Source organism: Anoplophora glabripennis, unplaced genomic scaffold (assembly GCF_000390285.2).
Source record: "Anoplophora glabripennis isolate ALB-LARVAE unplaced genomic scaffold, Agla_2.0 scaffold74, whole genome shotgun sequence".
In the NCBI taxonomy this organism is placed as follows: domain Eukaryota; kingdom Metazoa; phylum Arthropoda; class Insecta; order Coleoptera; family Cerambycidae; genus Anoplophora; species Anoplophora glabripennis.
In genome coordinates, this window is record NW_019416212.1 from 544,643 (window position 1) to 567,212 (window position 22,570).

A 22,570-nucleotide genomic window follows, 5' to 3' on the forward strand; every position below is an offset into this window, starting at 1 on the left:
TTCAACATGATGGAGTTCCATCACATTATGGTTTACGAATATAAAATTATCTGAATCAAAACTTCCGAGACAGATGGATTGGAAGAGGAGGACCATGGCCTCCTGAATCACCAGATCTGAATCCCCTAGATTTTTCTTTTGGAGTTATTTAAAAGAAAAGATTTATAGTCCGTATATTCGCTGCTATCGCGTTAATAGACCAAGAGATGCTACAAAGAGTTCAAGCTTCAATGTTGAATCGTGATAATTTTTGTGTTGAAGTAGAAGGCAACTTATTTGAACACCTTTTGTAAAAACCATTTCTATTATTTAAGGTGGCCATACCCCTGGCCGAGAAATAGTCAAATTTCTAGCGTTTTTAGGTACTGAAATCTTGAAAACTAAAACCTGTACAACAAAAGTAAGCACAAAAATAAAAGCCTTGGTGTTCTGTTTATTCATTGTTACTATTTAAATTTACTCAAATAAAATAATAACTAAGAAAAAAGCGTTTGTAAAACATGCGTTTGCTGTTATCCTAACCCCACAATTTAAGAATTATTTTCACGTACTTATAAATAAAAGTAAACAATTTTATATGTAGGACTAAGCAAGTAAATGTTATAAGAATATTTACATGTAGAGTTATATATAAAAAAGTTTGTATTTTCGTAGATTTCAGTACCTAAAACCGTGATGGTTTGATCGTTTTTTGCACCTGGTTATTCCTTTTACTGCGGCGTCTTTGAAAATAACCAGATGGCATGACATAACATTCATATTATTTAATAAGCTTTAAATTATTCAGTTATTAAATGTTTGAAATTATTCGTCTTTGTGGAAAACACTATTTAAAGAATATGGGGTCCTTAAGCACATTATGGCTTTAGTTTATGTTTTATTATTAAAATGATTTTCTCTTCTTTTCAGGTTAAAATAATTCCTTACACCCAGATACAACCGACAATCGAAAACTATACTTATCTACTATTGGTTATAAATTATATGTCTTGGTCCCCATAAGCACATACCTGTTTTGAGACAAAAAAAAATAGATTTTTACTTTTTTAGTTTTTTTAATATTTTTTTGAATAACTCAACAACGGAAAACAATCGGAAAATTTTCCACTCTTGATTTTCAATTCTTTTTGTCTCCTTAATCAAACCCAGAAGAACGGACGTCACTTTTGGGACACCCTGTATATTTGAATAATATAAATTATTATCTTGCAGTTACGATTTATTAAAAAAATTGCATGTAATAAAGTCATAACGTAGTATAGTAGGTACCAAAACTATTGCTAGAGCTATCTCATACAAAATTTTTTATTTAGAAGAAACAAAGTAACACGAATTATAAGTTCTTAGTAAAGTTTTTTATAAGAGTAATTACTTAACAACACCAAAAAAAAAATGCAAATTATAGAATCAAATCGACTTTTTCATTAATAATACCTGTTAATTTTTTTGTGCTCATTGACCGCAATGGTAATTTCTTAAATGTAAAGCGCAAACACTATAATATTATTAATGATACTAGAGGAACCACCTGACTGTGCTCGTAATAAGTCATTTGTGCAACTGGTTTATCAACTTGTATTAATTGATTCTGCTATCGGAATAAATCTATTACCACCGTGGGAACCAATGCCAGGGATTTTTGTTTAAGCTTGACGTCAAGCTATTCGCAAAATCAATTTTTTTTGCTCTTTCGGACTTCTTTATTGTGCTAATTATAACTGAAAATAAAAACTTAAAACGGTTAATAATAACTTGTTGAACTTTACTTGAAGGAAATAAGAAAAAGGGGATTTAAATATTAAGTACTTCGGCGTACATTTCAAAAACCCAGTACAAAATAAAACAACATCTATTCACCCTTACAAAGTAACAGAATATCAGTCCAATGTCAAATTGGTATGTAAGGAACTTCTTGTAACACATTGTGATGCTCAGAGACATTTATGCTAATTCTCCACGGCAACTGGTTATATGAAAAAGCAACAAATCGCGACTATTGAGGTCGTAAAATTGCTCTTCCATTTTATTTATTTCTGCAGTATGTGGCGCCACGGTATCAATCTTCTTTTATATACAGGGTGTCTAGTGTTGAACATGAAACGTATATGCTCTTCTAAACCTCTTGTCTAAATCAATCAGAATGCTGTTTAATTTATTATAGAAAATAAAATTTCAACACTACTGAATTATTCCCTACAATGTAATCAATCAGTTTTAATAAAATTTACTGTATAAAACAGTTTTCTTTTAGTGTGGGTGATATATAACCATAAAATTTGTATCATATCGGTTATATTTCACCCACATAGCCGAATAGCTAAACAGATCGTCGGTAGTCTCCCCTATGGTACAATGATAAGAGCTAATAAGTTCAAACAGGTCTTATCTGCTTACTAGATATTATGGGTGTAACTCTATGTTGGACAGAACATGTAGTTGGTTCTAACAATATCAGTAGCTAAGAAAACAGTATGTCTTTATCAATTTGTTGTTTAAAGTGGAAGTTCCTTCTTCGGTATGCAATAGTCTTGTGAACAAATAAAAGAACTTAAAAAGAATTTATTTTATTTGACAACTAACCAACCAATAACATATAAAAACATATTATCTTCTCCTTACATCGTCAATATTTAGGTTAGTTCCGATTTTTTTGAAGGAAAAACTCCTGTATAGAACCTTTTTCTACCAAAAAACAAAACGGAATCCTTTTTCAGGTATGTGATTCTAAAACGAACCCATTGCTCATTTGTACCATTCGAAAAACTTGACTAGACTATTTTATCGAGATACAAAACGAGTTCGAGAACCCAGTGCTATTTTTAATCCGCAGTATTCTTGCCGAGATGGGGATGACGGAAAAAAATGGTATCTGATGGTATTGTATTCTTGAGATGTGCGGTTTTTTTGTAAACCTCAACTCATTTATTTTCTTTAGTCAGTACTGTACCTATACATTAACTTGAAATAAATCTCTTCTTTAATTTCAGTTTTGCGTGAACTCTCTCAATTTGACCAATTGGTTAGCATTAAAATTAATAAAAATAAATGCCTTAATTAAAAAATATTGTTATTTTGGTCGATTTTGCAATCGAACGTAATAATTGATTAAATACTGGAATCAACTAAATTTTAATTGGTGATATCTTGGAGGAACATTGTCCATGTTCCTAACAAATCAAAATTGAAATTGAAGGGGAAAAATATATCAGAACTAACCTCAAAAATATATCAAAACGGCTTTTTTGCACTTTGAAACATAAATATCTCAAAGTTTTGACATTATAGGCATTTTTACGAAAGACTTTGGGTTCAGGGCGAACAATTACTTCAGAAAACACTATCAGATTAAAAAAACTGCGTGGTTTATCTTTTTCAAAGTCACATAGTCACAAGCTATTTAAATATCACATTAAATCTAACAAACTGTTTTGATGTTTCCTTTTCTACACCATAAACATGCAAAGAGCAATAAAATAATGAAATAAAGCAATATTCCACAAGGACAACAACTGTCATCAGATACATCCCGAATTCAGCAAAATGAAACCAATTGTTAATTATTGGCGTGTTGGCCAAATTATCAAGTCCTTCCTACAATCTAAAAAGGGTAATTTTTATAATAAATATGTATCACATTGAGAAAACAATTCAAAGTTTTAAATCGCCTGAGCTTGTAGAAGGATGTCACAAAAATAATTTATTTTCTTAAAGTGAGTAAACAAACTTAGAATGACACATATTATTTCTTTCTTACATTGATCATTCAGTATTAACTACTAGATATTATCATTATTTACAACTTAACATATTAAAGGCTGCTATCCTTCAATTTACCTGCAGTTAAAGTCACCTCTAAGAGCAATTAGCAATATATCTTCCTTAAAACACTTAATTCTTATTATGTTTTGCATAAATCTCCTCGAAATCGTAAAGTAAAACAGTATTTTTATGACGGCTGTCTTCTTAATCGCTGTAATATCAAACTGCAGTCGCTATAAGGCCATAAACATATTTATAACATTTAATGCCTCGCTAATTATAATATTAAGGAGACACATGTTAATGTGCAAGAGGATTTTTCCAGCCATCAATTGATCTTTCTATTTGTTAATGAGTCACGTAGTTTAAATATATCTGAAGTTAGCCCCCGGCGATATATCTACTTTACAGTCTGCAGCTGTAGGAGCAAATAAATTATCAGTAAACTTGTTATCAAATATTTATTCTTATGTGGTGCGTCATGCTGGCAGGCCGGTTTCTACGATCTCTCTTAAAAGACATTTCTTATGGAAATAGTTGCGAAAATATTGCATTTTAATATCCCGTTACTTACAAATCTGTTAAAGCAAAACAGGTCTTATTCTAAGTGATCGCTCCTTAGAGTGACCTTAGTCACTTGTAGATCTGTTGGATTGAATGGATTTACTAATTTTAACCTCAAAGTGTATTACATATGTGATTGATGTAGATTTGTGGCTTGTGACCCTTGTCCAAGAGTTGCAGTTTTGTAAGCTTGTACGGGTTAATTATAGTGACTAAAATTAATTTAAATCACTAGTGCAACCAACATTTTTTTAAACATTGGAGAAATAAAATAACTATTTATTTGTACTAAAACGAAAAATGTAACTGGGAAACTAAATTAGAACTAACACAAAGGGGCACATTTTCTTTGTGAGACATCATTCCATTAATACAGAGTGTTTTTTAATGAAGTAGCAAAAATGGTACTAGGGAATGAAGAGCCAAAGATAAAACGATTCAAGTAAAAATACCTTATGTGAAAGTTGCACCCTTCCTAAAGGAGGGGATTGAAAGTCACATTTTAATTTTATTCTTTAAGATGGGGAATGCTAGAGACACGAAACTTGGTATGAGCATCCTACTAATTGGCGTATTTTATAAAGGAGTCAACCCCATTGCAATATTTTATTAGAAATTTTTTATATGAAGGAAATTATTTATTTAAAAAATTTGTTGGAAATACTGATTTATTGCGCAACTTTTTTACCTCTCGTAATTTTTTGATAAAACCGATAGTTTTCTAGTAAAAAAATTAGATCCGTGTTAGTTCACTAAAGGGGTAATTGCGAAAATTTGTAAAAATAAAGTAGGCGGATGTCATAACAAATAAATTGTTATTTATCATATTAATAAATTGACACTTTCTGTCAACCAATAATTAGTACCAATTGATTAATTTATTATAGAATAATTATGGCAAATTATATTTATACCAATGACGAATATGTCGACATGCTCCAAGTGTTTTTCGAGTCCAGAAAAAATAGTAACGCTGAAGTAAGATATCCAAACCGACCGATTCCTCATAGACAAACATTGGTCTCGGTGGGAAAAAAGGCTTCACAAAACTGGTAAAATTCAGACCAATCGTGAGGATGCCGGAAGAAGGCATAATGTCCGAACTGTTGAAACTGAGGAAGCTATACTGGAACATCTAGAACAAAACTGTGGTACAAGCACAAGACAGGTGTCCAGGCAACTGCAAGTTTCTCACAGTCTTGTGTGGAATGTAACTCATGAAAATCTTTTATACCCTTTTCACCATCAACCCGTGCAAGAATTGAATGACCCTGATTTACCTAACCGCGTGGATTTTTGTCAATGGTACATTAATATTTCCAGGCATGACTTAAATTTCCGAATGAATATACTTTTCACCGATGAAGCAAATTTTCCTAGAGTAGATGCAGTAAACTTTCATAATGTTCATTCATGGTCGGAAGAGAATACTCGTGAAATATTTGTTTTAAGATGTCAACATAATTTAAGTTTAAACGTTTGGATGGGAATTGTAGGAAATAGGTACTTTTATTCTTCCACACAGCCTTGGAAGGACCGAGTATCTTAGATTTTTTAACGAAAACCTTCCAACATTACTTGAGGATGTACCCCTCGCTACACGTCAGGTGATGTGGTATATGCACGATGGGGCGCCTGCACATAGAACAGTTGCCGTTAGAGAATGGTTAAATTTAAATTACCCGAATTTGTTATGTTTGCAGCAAAATGGAAATTATTTCGAGAATATTCTTTAAATTTTATTTTGTATTTCTTGTTTTTCATTTGTATTATATTATTTCAGATAAATAACTTTACCTAATACATGTCCCATAGTCATAAGTTATCAAGTTAACAATTTTCATTAATTAATAGCAAATTATTCTTAATGTTATTATTAAATTACCAACATATTGACAGAAAGTGTCAATATAATAAATAACAATTTATTTGTTATGACATACTTTATTTTTAAAATTTTCGTAATTACCCCTTTAGTGAAAGATGATGCATCTAATTTTTTTACTAGAAAAATATCGGTTTTATCGAAAAATAACAAGAGGTAAAAAAGTCTTCCCAATAAATATTTTTAAATAAATAGTTTCACTCCTTTATGAAATACGTCAATGATCAAAAAAATATTGAAAAGTTGTCTCTTTATTAGCAGGATGCTCATACCAAGTTTCGTATCTCTAACATTCCCCATGTTAAAGAAAAAAATTAAAATGTGAATTTCAATCCCCTCCTTTAAGAGGGGTGCAACTTTCACATAAGGTATTTTCACTTGAATCGTTTTATTTTTGGCTCTACATTCACTGGTACCATTTTTGCTACTTCATATAAAAACGCCCTGTATTTGCTACTGCAACTGTAAAACAAGCAGTAGTAGAGACAGGGTAAGCATTGGGGTCGTTCAAAATTTTCTTCCCAATCTTGACTTTCTGTTGAAGACAATCTGTCACGTATCTTTCAGCTACTTTATCTTCTGCTATAAAGTAGCTGCTTGTTAGTTTCTTGCTTCTCTAGTTTCAGAAACCTGGCAGTATTCTCTGTTGGTAGTTGAAAAACAATCGGCTGATTGTTGTTTTCTGCGAACGCAAATTTTGGAAATTTCGATACAGCTCTAATAGGATAATTTCAAAACCATGAAAGACCGCTCCTTGCGACTTTTTGTGAATGGGAAATACACCAGTAGCCTCTGTGCACATCCTCACTAGTTCATAGCGCCTGCACCCACCAGAAATAACATAAACAGCAACCACCTAAACATATAACAATAATTTGATAACCAACCTTTCGTATAAAATATGTTAAGAAAATTTCTTTCGAGTTTGTACTGCATTTTCCGCTTTTCAAGCTTTGAATAACGAATATTCCTTGTCGTAAATTTCTTTAGATTTTGGCGGCAGTAATCCCAAAGATGTTATATATTTTCTAGCAAATACTTCATTATGTTCTACATGCGCGTTAAAATTAAAATCAGAAAATTGGTTATCAACAACTATCCACGACGACCATAAAATATGTTTTCAAGTTTATTTTTCATTAAAAAATTGCAATTGTTGCACAAAACATCATATAAACTAATATTATAAACAAGCGAGACATTTGACGCAAGCGCTCATTATCAGTAATATAATGTATTATTATGAGAGCTTTAAGCTATTTAAAATTAATCTCAGAACTTTTATTCTCTTTCGAAAGAAATTAAAATTTATTACAAAATATCAGTAAACTAGAAGAGCATTCACATATTTAGGATTCTCAGAATGCTTTCGAAAACATATATTATTTTTTAATTTAACTAATCCACACCTAATTAAGTCACTGATTCTATTTTAAAAAAAAATGGCAAAATTACGTGGAAGAGTATGGCATCACTATCACATGACTATTAAATGGTATAAAAATCCCCTAAATACTTTAAAGTCTCCTCAATTCTTCTTACCTAAACATTTTGAACATAATCTATTTTAAGCTTTTAAAAACGAGTATTGCAGTTTCATAGAAATGGTACCAATCTATGCATTGTCAGCAGCAACTGAAAAGATTTATTAATAATGTTTATTTACATAACTATTTTTTTAATAGTTAATAGTGACTTTTTTATTAACATCGACCACATATAATTGCTAAAGAAATGCTCATTGTTCCTTTTTTATTTCTGTTACATTTTTTCTAAGTATTCATTTTTTATTTTTCATTAGTAAATATTTTTAGCAGAACAATCTTCTTCAGATACAGAACAATATCGCCAGGATTGCTTAAAAAAAATTGAGGTAAGCCAAAAAAGTACACCATAGGATGCAAAGTTTTTATCTATTTTAAAAAAAATCTATCACTCCCCATTTGTCAAATCTTCGTATTACACATTTTGGTGATACCGGATCCTGATATTCCTTTTAAATTTTAGAAGAAATCATTGAGTGGCATCATATTTGAAATCTAAATTACGTTAGTTCAATAACAGATATGCTGAACTCTCTTTAATAGATATCCTTGGAATTAAAAAAAAAGACCTGTGATTATAATATGTACAAATAACATTGTTAATGTCATATGGAAATTATGAATATATCATAAAGATTATAGATGTCTTATTGATTTTTATATTAGTTTAAACTGATAAGTATAGCCTTACTTTGACAAAATTAATGTCTAAGGAATCAAGATATCCATGAGAACTCATTTCGTGTCAAAATGAAGAGGTCATGAAGATGAAAGTAAAAGATGCGCTATTTTTAAATCTTAAACGTTTACATTTTTATTTTGAAATGATAAATGTATATTCATTTTAATCAGTTTTTATCGCTAGTAGTTTTAGCTCATAATGAAATTATGTATGAATCTACATATAATACTGACATTTCTACCTTGAAATTAGCGTCTTTTGTTCATAAAATGTAGCTCTAGGGCGTTTTTGTTAGACAAAATAGCAAAAGTTTCCATGCACTTCGATATGCAAGTGTTTCAAGGCAACAAAAATAATAAAATAGTATTTACGACAATGAGAACTTCCTTGAACATTTTTGTTTTAACGTTTTGTAAAATGAGGAATGCCACTCTTAACAGTTTATTATGCATAATTAATTTGAAAAATATAGATGAGACATAATAAGTTACAACACACCATACACAAAGTTTGTATTGTGAGTTGCAGAAGATGGTTAGAAAATAGTAGTTAGTAGTAGATCGAAAGTGTCGAAATATAGAATAAATATATCCAGAAAAATAAGGTAAATTTATTAGTCATCATTAGCTTAAAACGACAAGTTTTATTGTCAAATGAGATGGTAGTCCAAACAACAACCTGTACAAAATAATATAAAATTTATGTAATTTTTTTTCATATGAATTACATATCATTCGTGATGTGTATAAGTTTCTTCTGAAAATCTACCTTGGCGATGTCTCTCAGAGTTGCTTCGGTTGCCTTACCAGTTTCTTGAACCAATTTCGTGAAATAGCTGTTGGATTTTTGCAGGAGCTCATGAGGCTGTGCAAACTATACGGCTCGACCAAAATTCATCACCAATACCCTGTCGGAATCCATGATGATGTTGAGCCTGTGCGCGATAGTCATTATAGTGCAGCTGTTAAAGTGTTCGCGTATGGTTCTCTGAATCAACGCATCAGTACTGCAAAATGAAGATTATAGGAAAAAAAATAAAATTAGAGCAATCATATTCTGTGTCCACGTTTGCTGTTGCCTCGTCCATTATCAATATTTTATTGTGTCTAATAATGGCCCTGGTAAGGCAAATCAGCTGTCTCTGTCCAACGCTGAAGTTTGAACCTCCGCTGTATAACTTTTTGATCCAAATTTTCTATAACATCATTTAGCTTTACCTGAAACGTGAAAATAATAAACAGGGTAAAGTCAGCTTCCATAATCCGTTGAAGAATTTTACTTATCAATGTTGTTGCTTACATTTTCTAGTACCTTCCATAAGGTTTCTCGTTGACCTTCCCCAAAGGATCAATATTATAACGCAAAGATGCAGAAAACAATACTGGCTCTTGTGGAATGATGGAAATGTTGGAACGCAATACCTTCAAGTTAATTTTATCAATGTCTACATATATTGTGACTGGCCCTTCTATCGAAGCTAGTCTGAATAGGCAAGCAATGAGACTCGATTTGCCTGCTCCAGTTCTGCCAACAATGCCAATCTGAAAAGTAGATTAACAGTTTTCCAGTAGCTTTCATAGACATAACCTCACCCTTTCTCCAGCTCTAATATTAAAATTCAAGTATTTCAGAACAAGAGGACCATTGTCCATGTATCTCAGCACAAAGTTCCTTGTTTAATGTTTAGACCAACATCAGTTAGTGTCATTGTCTTTGGTAACCATCCAGCAGTAACATTTGCTAAGATAATAGTTCCAGTATTTTTGTTGATAATAGTATCGCTGGTAGTGGCGATTGGGGCCTTTTCGTTCAATAATAGAAAATTTTGCACTTTGGATACTGACAGTTTTATATCAGTATAGCTTTCAAATGACAATGGTAAGCAAAAACAAACTGATGTTTGCATGGTATTAACGAGTTGAGCTATGGAAAACACCAAATCACCTTTGAAACTGTTTCCTTGCAACACCTGCATTAAAATGGTCAGGAAAAGACTGAATCTTTCCGTAAAAACAACCAACGCCATGGTGATTGTTTTTGTATAAGATAACATTGATATAGCGCCGAGTTCCATTCTGCATTGTGGATTTAAAATGTTTACTGTTAATTATTATTTTTCAGCTAGCACAAATATACTGTAAACTTACTTTCTTGCCATTTCTACAAGTGCTTCGAATGGTTTTTCCCAAGCGTACATTTTTATGACATGAATTCCTGATACGATGTCGTTCATCACTGCCAATCGTAGTCCTGTTAAAACTGTAATCTTTGATCTCAATTTCGCTTGAATATTGGACAAATACCTTACAAGAAATACAAATGTTTTTTACAAAACCAAATATTTTTCCAAATTCATACAAAAAAGTTAATTGTAATGAAAAATCACCTTGCAGAATCAGACCCTGGATAATAATGAATAGCAATGAAGGAAGGCATGAAATACCAGTAATATTATACGTTATGTAAGTCATTGCAATAACTTGCAAAGGGACGGCAAAGATGTAGTTAAAGTAAACGGAAGCCTGTTCAATTCTTTGCAAGTCGTTGGATAGTAATTTGACTATTTCTCCGGAGGATGTCTGGCTTAGGGAACAGTGACTTAGTTTCAAAACCTAGAAAAATAATGTTTCATTGAAATATTGGAAAACCTAATTCAAATTCTGTTAAGATAATGGTAATGTCAATGGTATTAATAATGGTAATGATAATGATGAAGAAGGTGAAGCTGGAGGTGGAGATAGAGATGGAGATGAAGATGGAAATGAAGATGAAGATGATAAGAATATCTAAAAAAAGTTTCTCTCAATTCAGTTTGAAAGGCTCCTGCTATATTTTTTTCTGTGGCGTTGTATATATCTTTCATATGCACATCAGTTCCATTTCCGTATCTTAAAAAGGGAAACATCCAACTAGGACAAAGATGCATCTGAAGATTTGATAATAACGAGCGTTCAAATAAAAACGTGGTCGAAGTTGGCTCTGACACATTGGACGTAGGGAGTAGCTTATAGCGACCAACTTAACCTCATTTCTCAACGAGCTGTATAGCAGCTGTCAGTTTCAATAACGTTAATGACTATATAACTTTATTTTAAAGAATAATCGTGATAACAATAACAAACAATTAAAGGAGCTGCGGAAAGTGTCCCCCTCCTTGTTATAACAATAAATTAAAGCAGCTGCTGAAAGTGTCCCCCTCCTTGTTCCAAGCACTTTTCACACCTGTTCCTCAATGATTTAAAGACATTTTCTAAGATGCTCGGGGTATTGTTAATTTCACGAATCTTGTCTATCAGTCGAGCCTGCAGATGGTTTAAATCAGGAATAGGCAGTTCAAAAATAGTGTTTTTAAGGTAAGGCCACAAAAAGAAATCACACGGCGTAATATCACATGACCTCGGTGGAAATTCATGTTCAGCATTGAGACATATTAGTCGATTTTGGAAAACTTCCCTCAACATATTCATCGTCTCGCCTGCCGTATGTGCCCTTGCGCCATCTTGTTGAAAGTAAAAGTTTGTAATTTCGTTTTCTTCCAGCTGGTTAACAAAAGGAGCGATAATTTCTTCTCTATACCTTTGCGCAGTAAGAGTACCATTAAAAAAAATAGGTCCATAAATCCTCCTTCGATTGAGAGCACACCAAATTCCAATTTTTTGAGCGTGTAGAGGGCCCTCGACAAAAAAGTTATCTGGTTTTTCAGAAGACCACATTCTCATATTCTGTGAGTTTACGTAACCACTTAAATGAAACCAGGCTTCATCAGGAAAAAAGGTGATATATGAAGTTCACCGTAGTTGTTTAAAAACCATTCACAAAATACAGCCCGTCGCGGAAAATCAACTTCATGAAGTTCTTGCTGATAAGTTAAACGATAGGAGAACAAACGCAAATCTTTTTTTAACACTGTGTGGCAGGTACCGACTGATACTCACACCATTTGTGATAAAACACGTACAGAAGTTCTTGGCGCATTTTCCATTATTTGCTGGACATTTTCTTTTAATTCTTCAGTCCGCTTTTTAGGTCGGCCGCTTCCTTCTTTTCTTGTTACACTGCCCGTTTCACGAAAAACATTAACACAACGCTGAACTGCACTTTGAAAACTTTTGTACTCAACAACGCCGGGAAATTGATTTTGAAATTCTATGAAACATTCCTCAATATAATACTTCCATATTCCATCAATCTTGCGTCCATTTCTAAAGTAGGACTCTATGATAAACAATTTTTTGTTCTTGAGAAAACACCATTTTAAACGCTTTTTAAAACGAAAATATTCAAATTGATAGCGGCGATATAGCGCTTTGACAGATGACGTTTAAGTTCATTTGCTATACGCTACGCCCTACGTCCAAATTTTCAGAACCAACTTGACCACGTTTTTATTTGAACGCTAGTTATTTTCAATAACCATATTAGTTGATCTAGTTACTTACCAAAGAAATAACTTTGAAAAAACATTTGCATTCGTTTCAGGGGGGGAGGATTTTCAAATTTCTGACCTGAATCCATTTTTTGACACGAATTTTCTAAATTAGCACTTGCACATTCTGTAATTATTTTACATAAATTGTGGAACTTTAATTATTATACTCATTATATGAAAAATACGCACATTAATTACTATAGAAAAATAGATAATAGTTATTCGTACTACAAATACATTAGTCATTACTTATTGATAAAAAGAAAACAATTATCAACTATATTCATATATATAGCACATGCGTCAAATACCAGAATGTTACAGTTAGTACACTCAACGTGAATATGTCTTGGTTATTTGAATATTAAAGGTTGAAGAAAAAAATTAACCCTCGAAAGGGATTGAAAATGAAAATTACCACCTTTAATGGTTTTTTCATTGCATCTTTTTACGAAGTTGAAAATTTGCAAGTCAAAAAATGCTATAAAGTGTTAAAAAAGTAAATTTGTTATATTTTTACTTAAAAAACCAGAACATCTTCTGTTTTCTAAGTGAGCCGAGATTTTACATGGCATTTTTTCAATTGCAAATTTTCGACTACGTAAAATAGTTGCAATAAAAACTACCAACTTTCTCAATCCGACTAATAATAATCAAAATAATGTCATTGTCATTATTGAACTACATTTTTATTTATTATTCGTTTTTATCGAATTTAGACAATTTGACAGCCATCGTATTTAAGATATATCGAAAAACTTCTTCTCAAAGTCCTCCTTGGCTACCTTCCTGAGTCTCTCCTCCACCGCCTTGCCAGTTTCTTCAACCATCTTCGTGAAGTAGCTGTCGGATCTCTGCAGGAGTTCGTGGGGGTGTGCAAATTCAACGGCTTCGCCAGCGTTCATCACCAACACCCTATCGGAATCCATGATGGTGTTAAGTCTGTGCGCGATGGTTAGTACGGTGCAGCTGCTAAAGTTTTTGCGAATGACCCGTTGGATCAATTCGTCAGTACTGAAAAAAAAATAAACGTACGCGCAGGCAACTTACAACTAAATCATGGTGATTTCGTTATGATCCCTAGTTGGTATGCAACCAGAGAATCAAGAAGGCTAGCAGGCAAGACGGTAATGAAAGTTACTAGAAACCAAATATGAAATATATGTAATATTTCACGTTACAAAGAACAGTGAGAGGGGCAAGGAATCGACGGAAGAAACAAAATAAAGATGAAATGAAGTTACCAAATATTGAATGGATAGGGTAATTTATTTATAAATATGAACAGCTTTTGCTTCTTTCAAAGCAAATTAATATTTTTTTTTACAGAATTACTTAAATAAGTTAATTTCTGCTTTGTCGTTTATCGGAAATGATTCTGTAGGTAGAGAGAATTGAAAACATATCTGAAGGCAACTTAGGTTCAAATCCCGGTAACTTTTTTATTTCTGACTTACAAGAAAAAAAATACGTTTTATGCTGCTTTAAAGACTTCAAAAATTCATTCATAACCACTGAATATTTGACATTTTTGAAAATTGAATATTTTTCTGTTTTAAAAATATGTACATGTTTATTTCAGTACATATTTTTATTTTTTTATTAAATAACAAAGTAGTCAAAAAAATGAATTACCTTTGAAACAACCTCCTATTAATAAAATGAGTAAATTGCCAATGTTTTACAATGTACCTACTACTTACTTCTGGTCAACATTGGCTGTGGCCTCGTCCAGCACCAATATTTTGTTGTTTTTAAGAATGGCCCTAGCTAAACAGACCAGCTGTCTCTGTCCAACGCTGAAATTTGAGCCCCCATTATTCACCTTGTAATCTAAGCTTTCTATGACTTCCTTCAACTTCACCTTACAATTTCAAACGTTTATTAATGGTATATTCTCTATCATCATCTAAACTTACATTTTCCAATACTTTCCATAAGGTTTCATCGGTTGCAAATCCAAATGGATCTAGATTGTACCGTATAGATTCAGAAAATAGTACTGGTTCCTGTGGGATGATCGAAATCCTGGATCGTAACGTTTTGAAATCTACTATAGCAGTGTCTATGTCGTCTATGGCGATGGAGCCCTCTATCGGAGCTAGCCTGAACAGACAAGTGATAAGGCTGGATTTTCCTGCTCCAGTTCTGCCGACTATGCCAATCTGAAATTTAATTTATAACTGCTCGATTTGAAAATTTATTGGTCTTGCTAGATCTCCAGTCAAAAGCAAGTGAATAACCTTACCTTTTCTCCTGCTTTTATAGATAAATTCAAACTTTTAAGAACTGGGGCTTCCTCAGGCACATACGTGAGATAAACATTGCTGAGAGTGATTTTTCCTGAGTGAGGCCATCGTTTCATCAACTTTTTCCTATTGGCGGACTCTGAGGCATGTTCTTTTTCAATATCGCAGTACTGCAGGATTCTTTCTATGCTCACCATGCCGGTCATGGCCTCCGTCGTGTTGGTGATAGTGTACTGGAATAAACTTGCAAGAATGGAAGATTGTGTTACAACTAGTCCGATGTCTCCGCCGCGTGTATCATCCTCTGCAAGGAGCGCATATTGAATGAAATGTACAAAATGTCACCAAATGGGAGCCCGACTTATAAATAACAACTTGTCGTATATGGACCTGTCCTTACCTACCTCTAAATATCATGAATTTCAATGTTACAATAGCCAGAAATATGTTCCAAAGGAGTTCCAAATAGAATCCCAACGCCTTTTCAAAGAATATCGCCAATTGCTGAGTGCTTGTATGCACATCTTGTAGGAGATCAAAGTACTGTTTCACCATTTCTTCTGCTTCGGCAGATCGTATAGTGGGTAATCCGCACATTGTGCCAGAAATGTGGGAAAATATTGGTGATAGATCTAGTAAAACGTAAATAATTTTGTTTTATGTACTGTACTACTTTTGTTTTAAAGACATTTTATTACTAAACCTACTATTAGCTTCCAACTTGACGACTTTCAGTAAAGTTGGCCAAAGAAAAAGTATCAAGTAATACGCTGCAGCTAACAGTATTAGAATCGCAATGATCATCCATGGAAGGACTGTACAAATTGCTGTGAGAGTTCCTAGCACCACCAACCAAAGTTGTAGGGTCCAAAGCATGGAGATGGGAAGCACCTCATCTGCAACTCCCAAGTCTTTGGAAAATCTGTTGAAGATTCTGCCTGGAATCACAAAAAATAGTATGTACATCCGCTAAGTTAACATTCGTTCACCTGAGGGATTTATTTCGAAGAATCTCATGGGAGCTTGCAGAATGTTGCTCAGCATTCTTCTGTGGAGAGATCTCGAAGCATTTATGCAGATTTTCATGAAAATCATTGGCCGGATGCAGCTAATAATGATACAGCTTAATATGATCCCTGAGTAAACATAGAGATAAAAGTAGTCTACATGCGCAGACCTTATATTTTCTTGCGTGTCATAGTAACTGGTAGAGATGTTAACCAAATAAGTCAAATTAGTTGCATTTATTTTGATGGCGTTGTCTGGCAATAAATATATATCACTTTCCGTGGAGTTGAGATTGGTTCTTGCTGAGCTGAGTATTTCTTCTTCTTTATTGGTCCTACAAGCACATCCGGAAAGTAATGTTTAGCACTAACGAAATATTTTAAAAGGTGCATTTTTATTCATAACTTCTATTCTTACCAATACTTAATCCAGAGATCAGAAGCGTTCGCAAAAACCTGACAAACTACAAATATACTTATTACACATACTATCATACAAACATTGCCTCCAGAACGAAAATATTTTAAATAAGTAGAGAAGGATACATCTTTCGACTCCATCTCTTCGTTTTGTTCTAGTTCCTCTTCACATCCTGCTGCTGTGCTCTACAAATCAAAATTATGTAGCGAAAAGTGGTAGAAAAATTGCAGTGGATTTACCGATCGTGATAACACAGATAATTTTCTTTTCAATAAATTTGATTCGGCACGATTTTCTTCAGAATTTTCATCTGATTCAGGCAACATTTGGTTCAACTGGTTCAAACTGTTCTCTGACATCTCATCGTTCTTCATAATCTTACTGATTTTGCCCTGAAAATTCGCCTGTTTAGAAATTTCCAAAAAATACCTCATCATTTTACCTCTTCCAAGACTACTACAAGATCAGCTTGCTTCAAGAACTGCAGTTGATGGGTTACCAAAACTCTAGTTTTCTTTCGTAGGTATTTAATGATACACTCCTCGAACAAGTGTTTGGCTACGTGGGTGTCAACAGCAGACAAGGGATCATCGAAAAGATAAATATCAGCGTCAAGGTATACAGCTCTGGCGAGATTTATTCTAGCTCTCTGTCCTCCACTCAAAGACACTCCTCTCTCACCAACCATGGTTTGGTCTCTGTAAGGGAACTGCTGGAAATCTTTATTCAGCGCACAGACTCTTACAACTTCTTGGTACCTGTCATCAAAACCGCAAAATAAACCTATAAAGTATCTACTACCCTGTTGCAAAAAGTATTCTGAATCTCGAAAGTTCCAAAGTACCTTTTGCTAATGAGTTTGATACCGACAAAAGTCGCACTTACTTCTGCTGTAAAAACTTCTGTCCAAAGAGGATATTGTTTCTCACGCTAGCAACATACAACCACGACTCTTGAGAAGCATAAGATATTTTTCCCGTTATATCTACTGTACCCTTAGTTGCAGGTAATTCTTTAAGCAGCAAATATAGGAGAGACGTTTTTCCTGACCCTACCTTCCCCAAAATGCAACACAACGTTCCTGCTTTGATATTTAAACTAACATCAGTAAGAGTTAAGGCGGCTGGTAACCATCCAGCTCTTGCATTTGCCACTTTTATGGACCCCGTGTCTTTCATTATTGGGAAGGGTTTAGTTGTAATCGATTGTGTCCTTTCATCCAACAGTAAAAACTCTTGCAATCTATTTATAGATACTCTGGCCTCGGCATAACTTTCAAGTGATATCGGTAAGTAGAAGCAAAATGATGATTGAAACACGTTAAGAATAGTGGCTACAGAGAACACTACATCACTAGTCAGTCTGTTTCCTAGCAGGATGTGAGTAACTACGATCAAAAAGAGAGAAAATCTCTCCGTAAAGACCACCATAGCCGTCGTGAATACTTTGATGTAGGATGATTTGTTGATGGAGCTCAGCTCTATCCTAAATTTTCAAATGGAATAAGTTTAAAGTTACAAATAACACGTTCGAAGTTAAAAGCCTCGGAAATAATTAGGAAAAAATACTTACTTTCTTGCTCTCGTTACAACTGATTCAAATGGCTTCTCCCAAGCATACATTTTTATAACTTGAATTCCTGATACAAGCCCGTTCATCATGGCCAGTCTTGTTCCCGTCAGTTGAGCGATCTTTAACCTGAATTTTCCCTGAAGTTTCGATAAATAACCTACAAGAAGGCACAATTGCATTAGTTGGAGCTTATATTAGGAGTAAATATGTATTCGTTCGTTTCAAAACATAGCTATTATTTCATTGGTTGAACAATTTTCGAGTTATTTACCACGTCATCAGTATAGACTCCGCGACGTTTCGAGAAAAATAATGCTCTCTTCTTCAGAAGAAACTCTGAAACTGGAAATTATGTCCTCTGATCTAAACCGACGTGACTACTTAGCAACAACAGCAATCTAATGTTAGATTTAGTTTATTCTGTTGTAATTATTGATTAACAAAAAAAAATAAATTAAGTATGAATTTCTGTAAATGTAGAAAATTGTGATCGTAGAAAGGGCTAATTTTTCACACGTTTCACGGTTCTTCAAATTCATGAGAAATTAGCAGTTTTCAGCACTTGTTACCACAATATACTAATATTGAACAGACCCGTTTATACGAGTCAATTTATACAGTTTTTGCACGATCATAGATTATTTTAAAAGTTTTAATTAGTTACCTTGAATTAAAAGACCCTCTATTATAATAAATAACAAGCCAGGGACACCAGAAATACCAGTGAAGTTGTAAGTTATATAACACATCATAGCAGTTTGAAGGAAGATGAAGTACAAGAAATGCAAATACAGCGCGGCAGACTCAAATCTTCGCAGATCATTGGACAGTAAATTTATTAATTGTCCAGAAGCTGTCTGATTTAGGGACGACATACTTAGTTTCAAGAGCTGGAAAATAAATTTCATGCAATAATAACCACACAAGCACACAAAAAAGTGGTCTGTTTGATCAGACTCTGTTTTTGTTACGTTTTCTGGCCTGCTGAACACGCATCTGAAGTCAGTTTGACGACAGTACTCATAATTTTCAATCAAAATAGCCACTTAATTCATAAAAGAGCAAATAAACCAGAGAGGTATGCGATTTAGGATAAAAGTGTTTTAACCTCTAACTTTACATTAATTTTTCAACATCCAAGAGGTGCCATCAAATTCCAATTTTTTCTTTTCCTTTAATGAAGAAAACTTCCTAGAGGAACGTAAAGAGGAAGAGAGGAATATTATGATGAGAGAAACGATGACAGGGAAATGGACATAGTAGTCCAGGAAAATTAGCATTTCACCTCGGAATTGGATAAAAAAGGTTCGATTTTGATGAGACAAAGTACGTTCTCTTCGTAATTGCATGTAGGTCAAAGTCTACAACGTCTCATGCGGGGCTAATTTGTTTATTTATTAATAATCAATTATTATTAACAAATTAGCGTATTTCGGATATTACGTGGGTTGGAAAAGGCCAATTTTGATGCGGTAGAGCCCATTCTTCTTCTGATTAATTGTACCTTAAATTTGGGAGACTCCCACCGATCTTCATTTGTTTATTGATTTTTATTCGATCATTAAGAGCAAATTAGGCAATCGGACTGGGAGAGGGGGATTTTCACGCGGTAATCGACGCTCTTCTCGTACTTGGATTACAAGGTGATCCAGAACCACTAAGGGCAGACTGATTTTCATTTGTTCATTGATCTTCAGTGAATTAGTATATACAAATTCGGGCTGTTATCTGTGAGCTGGACGAGAAAAGTCTGATTTTTATGGAATAAGTCACTTTGATCATCATCCGGGATATTCCAAAACCGTTAAGGTCCGAATGATCTCCATTTGTTTCTTTTTACTAATTAATCATTATAAAAAAAATTACACGTGCAATCTGTAACTAAGACTTAGAATGGATAATTTTTAATCAAAGAGAAGTGGATAACATTTATTCATAATGATTCATGTCTATATGGTCTTCAGCTTTTTGAGAATTCACTTCCTGCATTAGGGTTTCAACGTCTTCAATCCTGGACCGTCCACAGATGGCCAGTGCAAATTACTTCTGACCATAAATTGAAAATGAAAAAACAAATGAAGATCAGTCGGAGCCTTTATGATCTTGAACTTTCTATATAAAACCACGTTCATCCCGTCCAAATCGGCTAGTCCTACTCCCGACCTCAGATATCACGTCTAATTTCCTTTACAGTTAAAGTACAACTAATAAGAGGAAGAATGAGCTTTACCGCATCAAGATTGGCCGTTTCCACCCCACGTAATATCCGAAATACGATTATTTGTTAATAATAATTGATTATTTATAAATAAACAAATTAGCGCCGCATGAGACATTATAAACTTTGATGTACATGCAATTACGAAGAGAACGCACTTTGTCCCATCAAAATCGAACCTTCTTTATGCAATTCCGAGGTTCGGCCCTATTTTCGTCTAATTTTCCTGGACTATAGGAATTAGATCATATTCACAAAGTAGGTTGACCAAAAGAACCTAGATCAATATTTATAAAGAGAGCTGAAAAAGAAAAATCTTCCATCTACTCTGTATCAAGTGTCTTTGTTAGATTCACCCAAGGTTCCGCTTCCTCCATTACACATAAAACAAACTTAGACTGATGGAACAATATGTTAAAATTTTAGATAAGAAAGGTGTTACGATTACTTGGGAGAAAATTTCCCAAAATTGGCGATGCTACGGCTCTCTAATTCCTAAAATCGGAAGACAGTAAAGCATAGCTTCAAAAATGTAAGTAGAGACTAGAGTTCGCGACAAGCGAAAGTATTAATTAAAAAAAAACCCTACGGAACACTTTTACCCTAAGTTTTCATTTTCTCAAAAATGATGGTTCAGCGAGTCTGAAAACATAGAAATACGGTTGTATTTTGTGTGCCAAATTGACTACAGATTCGCTATTATTATATTATTTATTAGCAAACAAAAATACCTACTATAAAAATAAACTTATCATGGAACAGCTGCTAAAACTGATATTAGCAAATACCAAGAACTATTTCAAATTATCATAAATCTTAGAGATTAACTAGTTGAACGCTTTGAAAGATATATATCTCTCTCTCTTTCTCTCTCTTTCTGTGCAGCAATAAAAAAGTTCAGAACAATTTAGGTCTTACTAACACCCAGAACTTAAAACGAATTCATCTTGTAAACTTATAACAGTTATTTAGCCAACCACTGGATTGCAAATTGTTCTCAGACAATATCCAAACTATAATTAAATCCTTTCGTATCGTTATAAAAAAAATAAATCATGATTTGGTCCACGTCACAATTAAATTAGGTCAACACATACCTTTCTATACACAAGGGAGGAACAAGCAACTTTGATATTCTGCCCAAGTATTAGCGAGTAGGCTGCGTATTGGGCGAAAATCAAAGCTCCTAAGATGCTTAAAACAATATATCCAACTGATGTAATCCACCCTGTCTCTATTTTGGAATCGCCCTCTCGAAAAGATCTTATATATAGGCTTAGGACATAGGGTTGGGAACACCTGAAATATATATTGTCACATTTTCATTAACTGTTGAGTTGTATCAGTTTATTTTCTCATTTGGATTAGATTTCTGAATAAATAATAATAATAATCAAACAACAAATACCTTATCACGACCACTACTATAAACAACCACAAACCGAGTTTCATATAGCTAAATCCATACGTTTTTATTATAACTCTTAGCAAGCTTGGCACTTTCTTTTCTTTGTTTGCGGTCGTTACTTCAGTTTTCCAATTTCTGAAATAGAAATATTAATCTTTTTGTTTCACTGAACAAAACTTAAATAAATACCTTTGGTCAAAAAGGATTAGCCAAGGTGTTGACTTTATGGTTAGTATATCCACCCATAAATATTTCAAAATCAACACCTTGAGTGATTTTTTTTGCTCAAGGGTTATTATTTTGGCCTTTTTAGTGTGGTAGAAATACGAAAAGAGTAACTGAAAATGCCACAAGTGAATAATTACAGACAATTGAAACATTAGTTGCAGAAAAAATCAACCTTACTCACTTTTCTAATATGTCTCCAACATTTTCAGCCTTGTGTTTTTCTGACGTGTCATATATATCTTTCATTTGTACGCCATGTTTATAGCCATGTTTCAGGAATGGAAACAGCCACCTGAAGAAAAAGCAAAATAGTTTCCACCAATATTTCTTTTTCAATAATTACACTTCAAATACTTTACATATACAGATCACTGGGCGTATCTGTTATGTGTACAAAGAAAAGAGAATAAAAATATTGTTTCTATTTTATATTCTTATATTTTTTAGTTTGCTTACCAGAAAAATATTTTTGATATAATATTTGCTTTTATTTCCGGAGATGGGTTCTTGGTAGCTTCCATTTCAAAGTTATACGCAACCAATAATACTCTTAGGAATACTACCAAGTTCCTAGTTCGCTTATTACATGAAAAATAAACTATTC

General features: G+C 33.4%; 1 protein-coding gene and 1 pseudogene across 1 annotated transcript; both read right to left on the reverse strand.

Annotated features, from left to right (window-relative positions):
- Positions 1-9,157: 9,157 nt before the first annotated feature.
- On the reverse strand, positions 9,158-10,228 carry LOC108906139 (annotated as a pseudogene).
- Positions 10,229-13,570: 3,342 nt separating this feature from the next.
- Positions 13,571-22,547, reverse strand: LOC108906136 (probable multidrug resistance-associated protein lethal(2)03659). The gene is made up of 17 exons (XM_018709315.1): positions 22,423-22,547; positions 22,148-22,258; positions 21,739-21,873; positions 21,428-21,629; positions 18,777-19,002; positions 18,113-18,269; positions 17,426-18,025; positions 16,983-17,298; positions 16,780-16,932; positions 16,538-16,725; positions 16,102-16,454; positions 15,820-16,050; positions 15,517-15,744; positions 15,112-15,416; positions 14,783-15,028; positions 14,567-14,727; positions 13,571-13,877 (listed from the first exon to the last, which is right to left on the reverse strand). Exons 1-17 carry the CDS (start codon positions 22,485-22,487, stop codon positions 13,604-13,606), a joined length of 3,951 nt encoding a protein of 1,316 aa, XP_018564831.1. The 5' UTR covers positions 22,488-22,547; the 3' UTR covers positions 13,571-13,603.
- Positions 22,548-22,570: the final 23 nt, after the last annotated feature.

Excerpts from the sequence above, each read along its gene's own strand:
- LOC108906136 (XM_018709315.1), bottom strand. The coding sequence starts at position 22,487 with ATGGAAGCTACCAAGAACCCATCTCCGGAAATAAAAGCAAATATTATA. Across the intron at positions 17,299-17,425 it reads CAGAAGTTTTTACAGCAGAA|GTACCAAGAAGTTGTAAGAG; the intron begins GTAAGTGCGACT and ends TTTTGATGACAG. Across the intron at positions 16,455-16,537 it reads GATCTCTGGATTAAGTATTG|GACCAATAAAGAAGAAGAAA; the intron begins GTAAGAATAGAA and ends ATGTGCTTGTAG.